Below are 13913 nucleotides of genomic sequence, written 5' to 3' on the forward strand. Positions count from 1 at the left end.
CCCTGGGCTGCCTTTCACTGCTTTTGCTGCTGCTTCTGCGGCTGCTGCTGCGGCTCCTCTATGCATTTTTCAACCCACACAAAATTTAAGTGGAAGCTCCCACTTGCTTCGCTTTACCCGCCCGCCCCGCAATTGACATTGAAGTAACATCCACAAACACACACGAACTCACACACACAAAAAAGAGCATTTCAGATTCCGGTTATGCATATTTTTATGCCAACATTTTTGCTGCATTTAAATGATGCACGAAAAGAAAACTGGACTGGCCAACAGGAAATGCAAAGTTCGCCATATTATTTAAGCCTTTTTTGTGCTTTCAAAGGGGAGGAGCCGCAGAACTGATTTGTATCCCAACTTTTATTTACATGAGTGCAGTTTTTGAATATGCTTTGCCCATAAATGCAGCAGAGAGTGAGCTCAGAGCTCAAACCTCGGAAGGGGGCAAATGTTGAACCATAGACTCTGGCCCCATTATCGATGCCACTCTTCCTAATGACATGATGCAAATTAGGCCCCCCACTCCAGACTCTTGACCCCCAATGCACTCTAACCAGACAGCAGTCGTTGCAGCGGCAGCGGCAGTCACGTGCGGCAGCTGCGGTCCAAAGTGGTGGCGGTCTGACAGGCATGAAGCCTAATGTATTGAGCCTGCTATGTACGCCCCATCCCCCAGTCACAGTCACAGCCCAGTCACAGCCCTCTCCCATGGAGTGCTCTCCCAACTGCCTTCGAATGGAGTCGCGCTGCACGTGTTGCAGAACTTTCGGTTAACGGTTATTAAATGCAGTTTTTGCAGTTTGACAACAAAACTGCAGAGCCCGAAAGTGCAAAGTGCAGATGGCGGAGACCGGCACCACTTGGGGGCCCCTACAGAAAGAAAGACACAAGAAAGAGAGCGAAAAAGTTGGAGAGTTCGAGAGCGAGCGCGCGCAGAGCTCCTGAGAGAGTAAGCAGAAGAGAGCAACCGGTTTTTAGTCAAAGCTGCGCTCGCGCTTCAGACCAGTCGTCACAGGTGCGCGCGAGTGCGCTCCGAAGATCAGTTTAAGCTCAACTCGCGTCGCGTTTGCTTCGACTTACGGTTACGACTACGACTACCACTACGAAGTTCGGTGTGCATTGGAGAGCCAGCCGATCTGTCCGATCGGTAAACTGCCCGACAATACAACAACAGCAGAATCGTATACACGAAAATCGCGCAATAAATTCCACTATTTTTAGCATATTACGTGAGTGTCATTTGAATTTGTTGCGTGAAGTGTACGCCCGAACCGGGGGCAAAAGAACAAACAGAGTTATACCCGAATTTGTTCGCCATTTGGCTAAATCTGTAGTTGCTTGTGTTTCTGTGTGTGTTTGCTTGCGTCTGCCTGTGTGCGAGTGTCTCTCAGTGTGTGTGTGTGTGTTTGTGTGTGCTGGCCAGCTCCAAAACCTGCTGCTATTATTAGCCTTAGCCAAGATTATGGGCGATTTCATTATAGCGCTGCAATTTGCTGTGCTGCCGCCAGTCTCAGCACCAGCCCCAGAAAGAGTTTGGGCCGGGAAGATTTTAGAGTTTGAGTTTGGTTAGACGAGTTCCGAAGTCCATGGTGGGTCTGGGTCTCGCCAAGTCTTGGCCATTGTGTTGAGCCACGGTCGGTCCGAAATGCCTGTGCGAGAAGCTGCAACGCCTTTCATCCATTCATTCATTCATGGCAGCGATTATATCATACACCTCCTCTGTATGTGCGAGTATGTACCACGAGTAGGTACCAGCAGCGTGTTGGCTGGTATTTTGGCCAGAACCAGTAAAGGTTTTAGGCCCACACACTCTCGCACACTGGCGCACACACCAACGCGACGCATTTACATAGAGACGACGTCATCGCCTGTATTTATATTTATTTGTATATTAATATTAGTATTTCTCCACATTTTTCTGTGCTTGCTTTTCGGTCTCCTGTGCTCGCTCGGTGCAACAAACAGTTCAAGTGAAGTGTAATGAAATGTGTACAGCGGCAGCAGGGGCACTCTAACAACCTGTCGCAGTGGCTGGCAAAAAGCGTTAACAATAAATAAGCGAAACAATAGCAGCAGCAGCAGCGCACCAGCAGCAGCAGAAACAACAACTCCAGTCGAACTGTATAACAATGAGGAGAGAAGGTAATCCAGTTTTTGTTGTATAAAAACAAATATAGATATTGTTTATAAATTGGAGGGTATATACTCATGTATGTGCGACTGCAGAGCGTACCCTAACTTGTTTATTTGCCATCAATTTGTTATTTGACCAAAAACTGAATTGCATTTTAAGCATCTTTGGGTTTCCTTTACTCAGCTGCTTCTTGGTTGATTTCCGCAATATATTGAACTAGCTGAACTGTCATCGCGTGGGCGTCACTCCCCTCCATCCATTGATTACGCACCCGTTGACCCTGAAAGAGTCAGCAAACGTTGGCCAGTCGAGCATTCGCCTTATACGAGCATGGGCATGATTCGCTCTTTGTTTATAGCCCAGTTTGTTGGCCCCTCGCTTACTCACTTGGCCTGCGATTAGGTCATTCGTCAGATAAACAGATGCGACCCAATCAAAGGATCAACAGATGTACATATGTAGAATGGATTAGACCCTGGCAGATACTTAACTCTGAAACAGCAACTGTTTGATCCTCACAAAGTTGGGTGCTGATTTAGCTTATTGCGACAGATGCGGAAACATCTCTGTTTCCCCACGTTAGGGTATCAAAACTTCATGTTATCCATTCATATTGTTTGGTAATTTGCTGGTAACTGCAATCCGTGAGATTGCCTTAAAAAACGCTGAAGCTGGGGGCTAAAGCTGGACCTGCCAATACCAAATAGATCAATAAGTGAAATTTAATAGTTTCAGACATGGATATAGCCATATAATCTACGAGTATTGCTTTCTCTTTTACTTTGAATGACAAAAGGAAAACTCCAAGAAAAAGAGTTTGATGTAAGCCCTTACCTAACAACACTAGGAGAAGATATTATCATATGCTAGACGTCAGCACAATGAAAACCATTTTCCGAATAGTTTATCTTTTGGTCGCAGAGCACAGCGCAGCACAGCGGAGCTCCGCTCCCATAGTTAGTGGCCCCCATAGTTAGGGACCCACTGTGCATAACAGAACTTGCTGTTGGTTTGGTTTGGTTATTTCTGTCTGTCTGCTCTGCCGTTGTGGTGGCGACTAGTATTATTTTGCTCGTGTCTTAGCCGCTGGCCATGTTTATGGTTAAGAGCCAGCCATGCTTAGCACGCTTACCATCCAATAAAAGTTGCACAGAGGGAAACAGCAACGGCAACATCTAGAAATTCAAAACCAACGCCAGGGGCCAAGTTTTTCTCTCTCTCTCTCTCTCTCTGTCTCTCTTGGTCTCGCTTTGTATTTTTATTTTACTTTTTACTTCTGCCAACTGATGACAATCTTTTGATAATAATGATAATTTTTTGTGTGTCTTTTCGGGTCAACTCTAAAGTTGTATTCGTGATTGTTCCGGAGTGCGGTAACAATTAGAGATGTATTTGCAGATGTGTCAATGTACAAGACAACTTTTTGCCAAAGCTGTAGTATGGGGATATGACCATGATTCCACAAGATGCAGCGAAAGTTATGCAATACTCCCCTGTTGCCATTGCGGTTTATCGAAGACAGGTTTTGTTTTACTGCCTACTTTTTGAAAACAGCCAATTTGCAGCTGTACAAGATGCGTGTGCGTGTTGGCTTCAGCCGCCAATCATTTGGCTCAAAGCCAGCTCCCACAGCAACTAAATAACTAAAAGTATAAACGATACTTGCACACGACTACGAGTAGATACATATATATATGCAAATGCTCAACGACCATCAAAAAACACAAATCAATCAGTGCTAATCACCACCGACTGCCAAGAGTCGTTCGGTTATATAAAATTGAGTTAAATAATTCCCTCTTCACTTTACAGTTTTGGCGTTGGGAGGGGGGAGGTGCTTGTGCAATCTTCCTGAGTTTTGTTTGCGTGTGAATCTGACAACCAGCTAGCAAAAATCAACTGAGAATACATACTGTACATGCTCTTATGTATCTTTGATTATCACCAGCATATGTTTGATGTTAGATTTGCTGCAACTTTCATTTGACATTTGAGAGGGTGCTGTCTGGCTCTATCTCTGCATTTTCAGCATTTGCTGCCAGTGCCAGCGTCTGCCTCAAATTGAAATCTTCAACGATGGTGATGATGACATCATCATACCACATATGTATGTAATTAATGCCTCGTGTCGGTTGCACTGCACACTCATTGCGTGCAAATTATACAACAAAACTCTGACATTCCATGCCAAGCAGCGGGGGCTATATAAATCATTAGATCGACGCGCAGATCGATGCTAAGTTGAATGCTTATTGAATCAGTGATATACTCGCAAACTGGTTTTTGCAATTTACTGCCTGAATGTGCAAGTAAAAAAGAGTCGAAATTCGTTTAGGACATAAGATTTGATACAGCAGAACATTATCCAAGGGAAATTTAATCAATTAAGCAATTATATGCTCGAGTAGCATGCAGTTGAGTTTCTGAGTTGTTACCCAGAAGGATTGTGGCACTTCATGAAAGTGAATTTCCCCATCGAATACAAGTATTTGTGCTAGACTTGAGTTACAATCGTGAATGGATGTACCTAGACGTCGCAGCATAAGGAAAAACAAAGACCGTAACGAAATCTTATAAATAAGCAAAACACATTTCGATTTCTGCTGCTCAACAGAGGAAACAATTAGGAATAAGCAAACAATGGGCTCTCGACTGCTCAAATCATAATTCAATGGAGCCCCCCAAGAGCAGAACAGGAAGGGGACAGACCCTTAACCAGGTCGGCTTTTGGCAGAGTTATGGCAACGTTCCCTGTTTCAGCATCTAATTGAATGGAATGTGACCGAAAAAAGAAAACAGAAAAGCAATCAGGGGAAAAAATAAAACTTGTTGAAAACACACAGTTTTTGGCTTCTCGAGTGCCTTAAGCCGTAACAATGCCACACAGCCACTGAAATTCTGTGAGCCACACTTGACATTAAAGTATTTTTCCCCGGCCGGAGCCAGCGCTGGGGTCTACGCCCACAAAGATCTTCCACGTTGCCAGCAACTAACTATGAAATTATACATGTATAGCGAGCAAAAGGCAAATATTATACAATCATCAGGGGGCTATAACAACAATAATAACTTTGGCAAATTATAAAAGGCAACACCCCTCTCATAAATCGCTGTCTGCCGCCACAAGACCTTGAAGGCAGAAAACCAACACACAAAAAAAAATACAATAGCCAAAAAACTCTCAAGATTGTGTTTGATATTTAGCGGACATTCGTTAGGTTCAACATAAATAGTTTCTATGCTTTTTATGGTTAGCGAGAGAGAGAGAGATCTTCTTCAGGCGAGTGGCGAGTCATCCAAAATTCACATGAATTGAATCCAATCCGAGCTGCACTCTGGCTAAAAATTCTATTGGAATTTCCTGCTTTGAAATGAATTGCTAAAATAAAACAAAAAGAAACCTTTCTGCCGCTTAACGAGATGCAATATTAATTAATCTCTAACCGTGTCCCGGGCGCATTAGAATACTGGTATCAGGCAGACACCGCTGCTGGGGCAGTGGGCATTCTCGGCATCGTCGTCGGATCGGATCAGATTGGATTCGATCGACGGAGCAGCTGCAGCCAGCCGCCAAGCGTGGGAAACGAAACGCAGCGCCGCCAACCGCCAGATGGAAGCTGGCCCAAAGAGTCGACTGGACCACGGGATGTAAATGGTGGAAGTGGAGAGCCATGATCTGGTCTGCATACAACCGAACCATGTGTCGATTGCTGGCGAACGGGAATTGGCTCATTATTTGATATTTAAAGTTTTCATTTTTCATTTTTTTTTTTGCAATTTTTGTTTGTTAAGTGGGCAAGTGTACTTACGGATATTGTCAACACGTTTTGTTGGCCAGTTGTGCAATCGAAATGAATGCAAAGAAATAATAGTACTCTCGTGTGGTTTGTCGTGTGTGTTTTTCTCTCTGTCTGTTTGTTATTTGATCTCTAAGATCAATAGATTACAACCGTAGACTTTAACTTTATGGGTCGTATAGAGATAGTCGGTCTCCGGCTGCCTGCATTTGATGGCTCCACAAGCCACTTGAGCAGTTATTTGAACTATTAATGAAACCGAAATAAACATAAACCGAAGGCAAGGAACCGCTAGTGCGGCTCAGTCCCATGGCCGAAAAATAAAAGAAAGAAAAAAGACCCAGAAACCGAAACAGAGACTGAGACGCGGAAAAAACAAAAGTTGTAACGGTATTTATGTTGCAAAGTATCCCTTCCCGTGGCAGCCATAGTCACAGCCACAACAGTCTGTCTGCCCCATAAATATGCCGCTGCCGCTACCTCCGCTGACTGCGAACAGGTTTAACCCCAGAGCTTCAGCTCCAGCTCCAACCCACTCTAACCCACTCCACTGGCTCTTAGAATATTTATTATGCGCATTGTTTCGGGTGCCATTTAGACCGTGCGCCACAGATACGAATCCACACGGACTCGAGAACGCGGCACTAAGAACACTAAGCACAGCCCAGTGGCAGTGGCACTGGCACTGGTAGTGCCTTGCCTTGGCTGTGCCACGAGTTCGAGTACTTACAGTTACAATTGAAGTTACTGAATAAGTGGAAACACCTGACGATCTGTATCGGTTCTGCTCAGAGAGCAACTTAATGCGCCACAAGCAGCAGCTAGTGTCTGTCTAAACAGATCCATTATTATACGAGCATTGTGTCTGCTTTAATGTATAGCACCCCATCTGTAAAGACTTCTCGGCTGTCGCCACGGAGTGAAACCCATTTAATGTATGGCACCGGAAGGGCGACAGACCCAATGGAGGCAGGCGACATCTCCACACAATTAACCCATAAGGGGCAAACAGCGAGCGGGCGCCCACATATCCGCCTTGGAAAAGTGTGTTAATGATGTGCGAAGAATTCTGCAGCTGATGAATAGCCTTCGCATGTCCATAAAGCTAGACACTCAAATGGCAATCAACTTCAACACAAATTCTATTTCAATAGAACAGCTTTTGTGCAAATTCTAGAACACCAAAAGAACTTTGCTTTTCGGTAATTCTTCAAAGACTTTGCTCTGCTTGGGTCTGGTGTGCTCTGCTTTGCTCTTGCCGCAGCTCTAAGTGGTTTGGCTCAACTCCAAAGCTTCTGGATCCAAGGAAAGACAGCGCAGTCATAGAGATTACGCAGAGAGACAACTGTTGCGTTTGATGTGAAATCCGGCCTACACTTGGCATTCCCAGCCCCAGTCTCAGAAAAAAACAGCTGCAACAGTGCTAAATGAGGGTTGGGTATGGCGAGGTCTTAGACAGGGCAGGGTCAGGTTGATTGAAATTGATGTTGCAAACGTGACGCAGTCGAAAAAGGGACCTTTCCAGCACACACCTCACTCATGTACCTCGGATAACAGCAGTTGGCGGAGCTGACTTCATTTGCAAGTTGAAACAATTGTACGGAACCCGAGGGGTTCCAGGGGACACGGTCAACCAAAAAAACATCAAATCGCTTGTGTTGTGCACAATTTGTTGTCGCTGCTGTTGTTGTTGTTTAAAGTGAGTTTGCAAAAACGAAAAAATAAAGGGAATAACAAAAAATTGAAAGCATTACGTACGGGGCCCTAGCTAAGGCCGTTAAGTCAACTTTCTCCGAACGAGTGGTGAGATTTAATATATTGTCTGGCCCAACACACAAAATGTAACCTTCTTTGTCTGTCCTGTCTTTCCGATTCTTTCGACTGGGCCATTGATTTTAACGGCTTACTTCTGCGGGTCCAACATCAAACAGTGTAGCAATAAATGGCTGAAAATTTAATAAAAGAAATATGGCATCTTTATCGCACTTTCATCGAGCAATGTGAGCACCGCACTTGGCCATAATTAATTTCATTCCCTTGCCCGTTGCTGCCGCTGCCACTGCCGCTGCTGCCATCTCCTTCGCCGACTACGACGTGAGCGAGCATTTATGGCTAGAAAGTTTTGGGTCTTAGTTTTTTCGGATGGGTTTATGCATGGCCATTGACGTTGTCAAAATGTTTTGCCAACTGACCGCCCATTTGAATTTTTTGGCCAACTTCTTGATGGTGTTGGTGGGGCTCTGGTGGTGCTGGCACTGGAAAGCCATAGATTAAAATGAGGCAAGGCAGCTTGAGAGCTTGAAAGTGCCTCCTCAAGTAAGGCGGCGGCACAGTGGCCAGCCAGGCCTTTATTTTAGGTAATCCTTTCTCTTTTATGACTCCTTTAACTACGATGAGTGGGTACATATTTGAACCGCATATGCCCATAGATTTATGGTGCTGTATTGTTCTGAATTTGCCCCACAGTTGCAGAATAATTTTAAACGCTGCTCATTTTTCAAGTCTACGCGCCCTTTTCGGAATGCCTCCACTCGGTGGCTTCATACCCAGACATGGACTTGGACTCCACTCCACTTCTCTCGCTCTGCGGCCTCTTTACGTCTGCGGTGTGTTTCTCTCTCTCTTTGTGTGTGTGTGTGTGGAAGAGTTAGTGTTTTTAATAGCCTGCAGGGTTAAAAATTTAATGGAAAAACGTTTTAATAAATCAGTTAAGTGGTCTTGCCGCTTTTTTTGCGGCTAATTACACGCATTAGTGTTGCCCAGTCGCAGATCCACAGTCTGCGGTCTGGCGTGTTAACAGCCGCATCCAGTCCATGACTCTCCGTCTCCAGGCCTCGCAGACCCGACCCGACACTGCTTCTGTCCACTCTGGACAATGTTGCCCATGCAGCGCGTAATTTAGCAATTAAAAGCGATTAACGCGCGGCAGCTATGGCTACTTAACGTCTAAGATCGGGGGACTCAGCCCAGACCACGCAGCTTCGTCGCAGTGCAGAGTTAGCGGTTACTGAGACGACTACCAGTGGCTCCCAGTTGAATGGTCGCCGCTTGATAGCAGCAGTCGGGGTAAAATCGACATAAAGCACTTTGGGTTTTAACAATGCAATCAAATTTTATGCTGATTTTCGAAAACATGCAGCAGGAGTCATTAAATCAAGCCAGAGATGAGAAAACAGCCGATAGCAATTAATGCAGCGCCACGGAATTCTGCACGCCTTAGATTTGCCTAGGCCCATAACAGTTTAAAATAAATATAAAATTCCTTTGGCCATAACAGTCACTAATTACAAATGAAAATCATAATGGAAATCGTGCCTTCCTTGGCAGCCCTAAAAGCAATCAAACGCGAAACGATCAATAGCCTGGCAAACGAAATTCCTGGTGGAAGGTTTTCAATAGCCAAACAATGGCTGGTTTTTGAATATTAAGGGAAACACAAAAGAAACTATTTTGAATGGTAATTGTACAATGCATTCTCGAGACTCCGAGCGAAGAGAATGCAAATGACAATATAAAGTCTGTTATTATTTATTCTAGCGACTTCTGGGGGCCACTGGGGGCGCTGCACTGTGGCGATATTTATTGGAATACCACGGATTGAGAGCCTACATACAACTTGCAATTTCGGTCCAATCCGTTGAGAGCCAGCTCCTCACCCATCAGTTCAGTTGGTGCACTTGTGAAAGGCGCTGCTGCTGCCTTTTGCAGTTGAGTGCTACAGATTGTGTCCCAGGTACAGGCTGGTTGGTGGCCTGCAGTTCTTGCCCCAGATTGCAGGGGACGCATGCATACTCGTACTCGTATATTTTAGTAGATGTGCATCTGGGGGAAAACTTTCTAAACCGCGCCCCGAAAAATATCATGGTGGTGTCCGCTGTCTGGGTGCCCGCTGCCTGGCAATGAAATTTCCATGCCATGCCGAGCCGCTTGACCAAGACCACAACAACGACGGACTCAATGGCAAGTTCAAGTCGTCCAACTTTTTATGACACTTGACCACAATGATGGAGTGCATTTTTGCGGCTGATCGCAGTGTCTCGTTTTCTCACTTTGTGTAACACAAATTGCCACAAATTAACTTCTCGTTTCGTTGGCAGCGACTTCCGCTCTTGGCCCATTGTTGGCGCTGCACCAGCGGAAGCAGCGAAAGTTGTGAAATCCTCCACCAAAGACAATGACGGGGTTCGAGCGGGCTGTGGGCGCCACACTTTTTAACGGTCCAGTGACAAAATGCAAATTCCATGTAACCTGGACGAGCAAAATCTTCTGCTTTACGAGGCCCCCGGCCGGCCCATATTCAAGAGACTATATTCCAGATTTATACGACGGAATTTGTGTACATGAAGTAGCCCTAAAATGATCCACTTTAGCTTTCGTTTTGGTTCTAAATGGTTATTTCTTGCCTCAGAATGCTGTTTATGTGGCGTTATAATGTTAAGGTCTTGCCTCTGCTGCTGCTGCTGTGGTGGCTGCTGCGCCAAGGTAAATACGAGAGCAAACACATTTTAATGGCATTCGCATTCCATTTGCCTCAAAAGGAAAAGGCTTTAAGGCAAGCCTAACAAAACAAACCCCAAAAACCGCATAAACAAATCAATGTGCGGAGCGGAGCGGTGTGGCATGGAACGGAGCTGCTGTCCGACTATAGCGGCGTGGAGTAGAGTGGACAGTGGAGTGGAGTGGAGTGGAGCAGAGCAGAGCAGAGCGAGGCATGTAAAAATCCGACGCATGGGAGTTGCAAACGGAAAGGGTTTTGATGACCGCCAAGTGATAGAAACCCCAAACGAAGGTGGAATGGGGATGGCGATGGTGGCGAAGGCGAAGGCGAAGGCAACCACTGGGACCACACAAACAGACAGACAGAGGCAAGAAAGGGTCGCCTGTCTCTCATTCTTGGCCTCCATCTCGATTCGATTTTTCATTTGACGACGTTACCGCCCACACCATAAATGTGTGTCTTTGTGTGTGTATTTCTGTGTACTCCCCAGGCACTAAAATCACCGCATTGAACTTGAAAGTTTTACTGGCAGACCTCCTCAGATCCGCAGATCCAGATCCCAACTGACAATTGTATCGCGATTGACCGCCAGGCAGGCCAGCCAAATGTAAATGCAGTCAGAAATTGGCCCCAGTTGAAGTACATCATAAGAAGGCAAGTCGTGGGGCCAGTGCCAGGCCCACAACGATGCGATAGATAACGACACCCTTTAATTGGCACCCTAATCGAGGCAATAACTCAATTTTATCATGAGCCAGAGTAAGGGCGTTAATGACATGCCAGAGAAGAAGATTCCGCCAAGAAATTCGTGGAAGTTCGACAAGATAGGAACTATTTTGTTTCTGTTTTCAGTATTATAATTACACGTTGATTGATGTATGATTGTATTAAGATACATATTCGTACTTCTGTGAGTGTGCAAGCAATCAAGAATTCAAGGGAGCAAAAGAACCAGTTTTCCGCCCTCGACCCATGCTCCTCCTTCTGACGGACGCTGCACTCGCGTCCCCGCATATCACCTGTCACCTTGCACCAGAGTGTCGCACCCAAAACCGAGAGCTACGTGACCAAGTGACAAATTGCAGACGAATGACGAGTAACGAGGCGACACTGAGGAGGGGCAACTTGAATTTCCATGCCCTGAACTTGAAAGAACGTAGATACATATTTCTGCCACATTTTGAGTGGCTTTTGGTAGCTTAACAGGACCGAGCAAAGTGCAACGAACTGCAGCTCCAATCGTTAGCATGGGTGCGCCGTGCGTCCGCCGCAACAGTAACCATCATAAATTGATATAAGTTATGCAAGGCAGAGGTCGGACCACATTCCTGAGGGAGGGTTAAAGTGGTGGAACGGGACTGCTGGCTTATCGAAATGGAATGCTTCTTATTTGTTTACTTTCCTTTGTCTGTGTCGGGATAACCGACGACAACACGTTCCGTGCTGATGAAAAATAGTTAATATTAAATGAAGGAACTTTGATGCAAAAACACTAGCAAAAACGCTAAAACTTTCCCCAGGTGTGAGAATATACGAACAATTTAGCTTTTTCTAATTAAAAGTTGAAAACATTTTGTTGAGTAGCCTGACAAAAGCTAATTGCTACGTGCATATTCTGTTTGCTTCTTTACAGGCATCTCCGGAAATTGCTAGTCGAGACCATTAGCAGTCGATAAACCGCAGCGCCACAGGAGAGACGAGCGCCCCAGCATCCAAAATTAAGGAAGTCAGTGGAACCAACAGAGCAAAATGCACGAGAGACAAGTGAAGAAGTGAGTAGAGTCGAGTCCTCCACCACTTAGCCACCAATTTGAGATAACATTTTCAAACCAATTACAGACTGAAGGGCAGCCATTATGTGGCCACTCATGGGCGCCTCACACCTGACCCACCATACGTTCACTCGAATCGCGGCTACTCCACAGACGGCGAGGAGTCGCACTCCCATCGCGCCCCCTCCGAGCGCACCTATTCCGAGTATACCCTCACCCACGAGCGCATCTCGCCACAGTCCCAGTACAACTCGTCGCGGAAGAAGCGCTCCGCGAACGGACATCACCAGCATCAGCACCTGCACAGCTACAGCCACAGTCAGATGGGCCTCTCCAGTTCCCCGGACAATGGGGGACCACGCCCACTCAGCGGACCACCGCCCACGCGCCAGCCGCCACGTGCACCATCCGCCCTTAGCTATGATCATGGCGGGGACGGAGGCAGCGATATCTATGTGACCAGTGCTGCCTATAAGGCGCCCTCGGAGATCAGGCAAGCTCTTGAATGCCCCTTCAACTTTCTTGTAACGTTTCTAACATTTGTATATCTTTTGCAGTCGATATAGCCAGCGTCCAGTTTCGCGTGGACCCCCGCGTAGTGTCTATTCGGTGGCCAGCACTGCCAAGACGGGACGGAGCGCTCGGTCTACCACCAAGAGGGGCGCTAAGATCGAGACCATGTCCGCTCCGAATCCATTCTGTCCGAATGTGAAGGGCGTCTGCTGTCTGATGCTGCTGCTGAACTTGGGCCTGATCCTGGTCACTCTGGGCTTTGTCATCGTGGTGCAGTTCTACGAGCCGCTTTATGTGTGGATACTGGGCATTGTGTTCCTGATATTCGGCTTCCTCACGCTGATAGGCTGCATGATCTACTGCGTGTATGTGTGCCGCGATGCCAGAACTCCGTCGCAGGTGCGTAACGAGGATCTCTACTGGACCCGTCACTGGCAGAAGAACATCGGCTATACGCCACAGGAGATCAACTACAAGGCGGACAAGTACGATGCCTATTCGGATCGCTATTCGGTTAGCAAGCTAAGCGGCAAGTACTCCGATCGTGAGAGCCAGCGCTACTGAGGGAGGGGAAGGAAGAATGGAGCGAACTAATGTCAAATATGGAATCAGAACTTCTTTGTGCTTTCTGGCAGTTGCATGCGCCATGAGATATTCGGAAATAACCGAAACCGAATCTGCCTTAAAAGCTTCCTCGTGCGGGCACATACATTTTAATAGAAACATAAAAACAACTTATATCTTAACTAATTTTAAGACTATGTACTAGTTCTAAACGGTTATTAACAAGGCCCCTCAACGTACCTGCTGCAAGTTGCTTGCTAGTTTGTATGTTATAAGAGAGATATTGAAGGAAAGCGAGAGGATACACGAGAGTATTGTAATCTGCCATATTTGAGAAGGTTTACCGCTCGTTCGGCTAATCAACTGTAACTGCAAATGCTTATAACACATGACAAATAATACGAATAATAAAATACATAATACAAACACAAGAAAGTCTTTTTTACATCCCAACAAGCCGTTTTTTTTCAAATCGCTGAAATTTGAAAAAGAACGTAGATACCAGCTTTTGACACAATGCTTTTGGCGTTGTACAGCACTAAGAAAGTAGCTCAGCTCGAACAATACTATTTTAGTTCCAACAGTGGCCGTTGATCGATGAAGCGCCACTGTGCACAAACAACTAGCACAGTGGC

At 45.9% G+C, this 13913-nt stretch overlaps 1 protein-coding gene across 2 annotated transcripts; it reads left to right on the plus strand.

Annotated features, from left to right (window-relative positions):
- The first annotated feature begins 1049 nt into the window (after nucleotides 1–1049).
- Nucleotides 1050–13674, plus strand: LOC117579649. 2 transcript variants are annotated; one of them, XM_034265628.1, is made up of 5 exons: nucleotides 1050–1229; nucleotides 1966–2142; nucleotides 12063–12201; nucleotides 12269–12694; nucleotides 12759–13674. In XM_034265628.1, the coding sequence occupies exons 3-5, from the start codon at nucleotides 12179–12181 to the stop codon at nucleotides 13276–13278; spliced, it is 969 nt and encodes a 322-aa protein (XP_034121519.1). In that variant the 5' UTR covers nucleotides 1050–1229; nucleotides 1966–2142; nucleotides 12063–12178; the 3' UTR covers nucleotides 13279–13674. The 2 variants fall into 2 exon arrangements, with proteins under 2 accessions (XP_034121519.1, XP_034121520.1); XM_034265629.1 differs by lacking the exon at nucleotides 1050–1229 and having other exon boundaries at nucleotides 1948–2142.
- Nucleotides 13675–13913: the final 239 nt, after the last annotated feature.

This window comes from Drosophila guanche, unplaced genomic scaffold (genome assembly GCF_900245975.1).
Source record: "Drosophila guanche unplaced genomic scaffold, DGUA_6, whole genome shotgun sequence".
Classification (NCBI taxonomy): domain Eukaryota; kingdom Metazoa; phylum Arthropoda; class Insecta; order Diptera; family Drosophilidae; genus Drosophila; species Drosophila guanche.

What these genes read in the sequence shown, in the direction of transcription:
- LOC117579649 (XM_034265628.1), top strand. Translation starts at nt 12,179, where the DNA reads ATGCACGAGAGACAAGTGAAGAA. An exon ending in CACGAGAGACAAGTGAAGAA is followed by an intron (nt 12,202 to 12,268) that starts GTGAGTAGAGTC and finishes AACCAATTACAG; the next exon opens with ACTGAAGGGCAGCCATTATG. An exon ending in AAGGCGCCCTCGGAGATCAG is followed by an intron (nt 12,695 to 12,758) that starts GCAAGCTCTTGA and finishes TATCTTTTGCAG; the next exon opens with TCGATATAGCCAGCGTCCAG.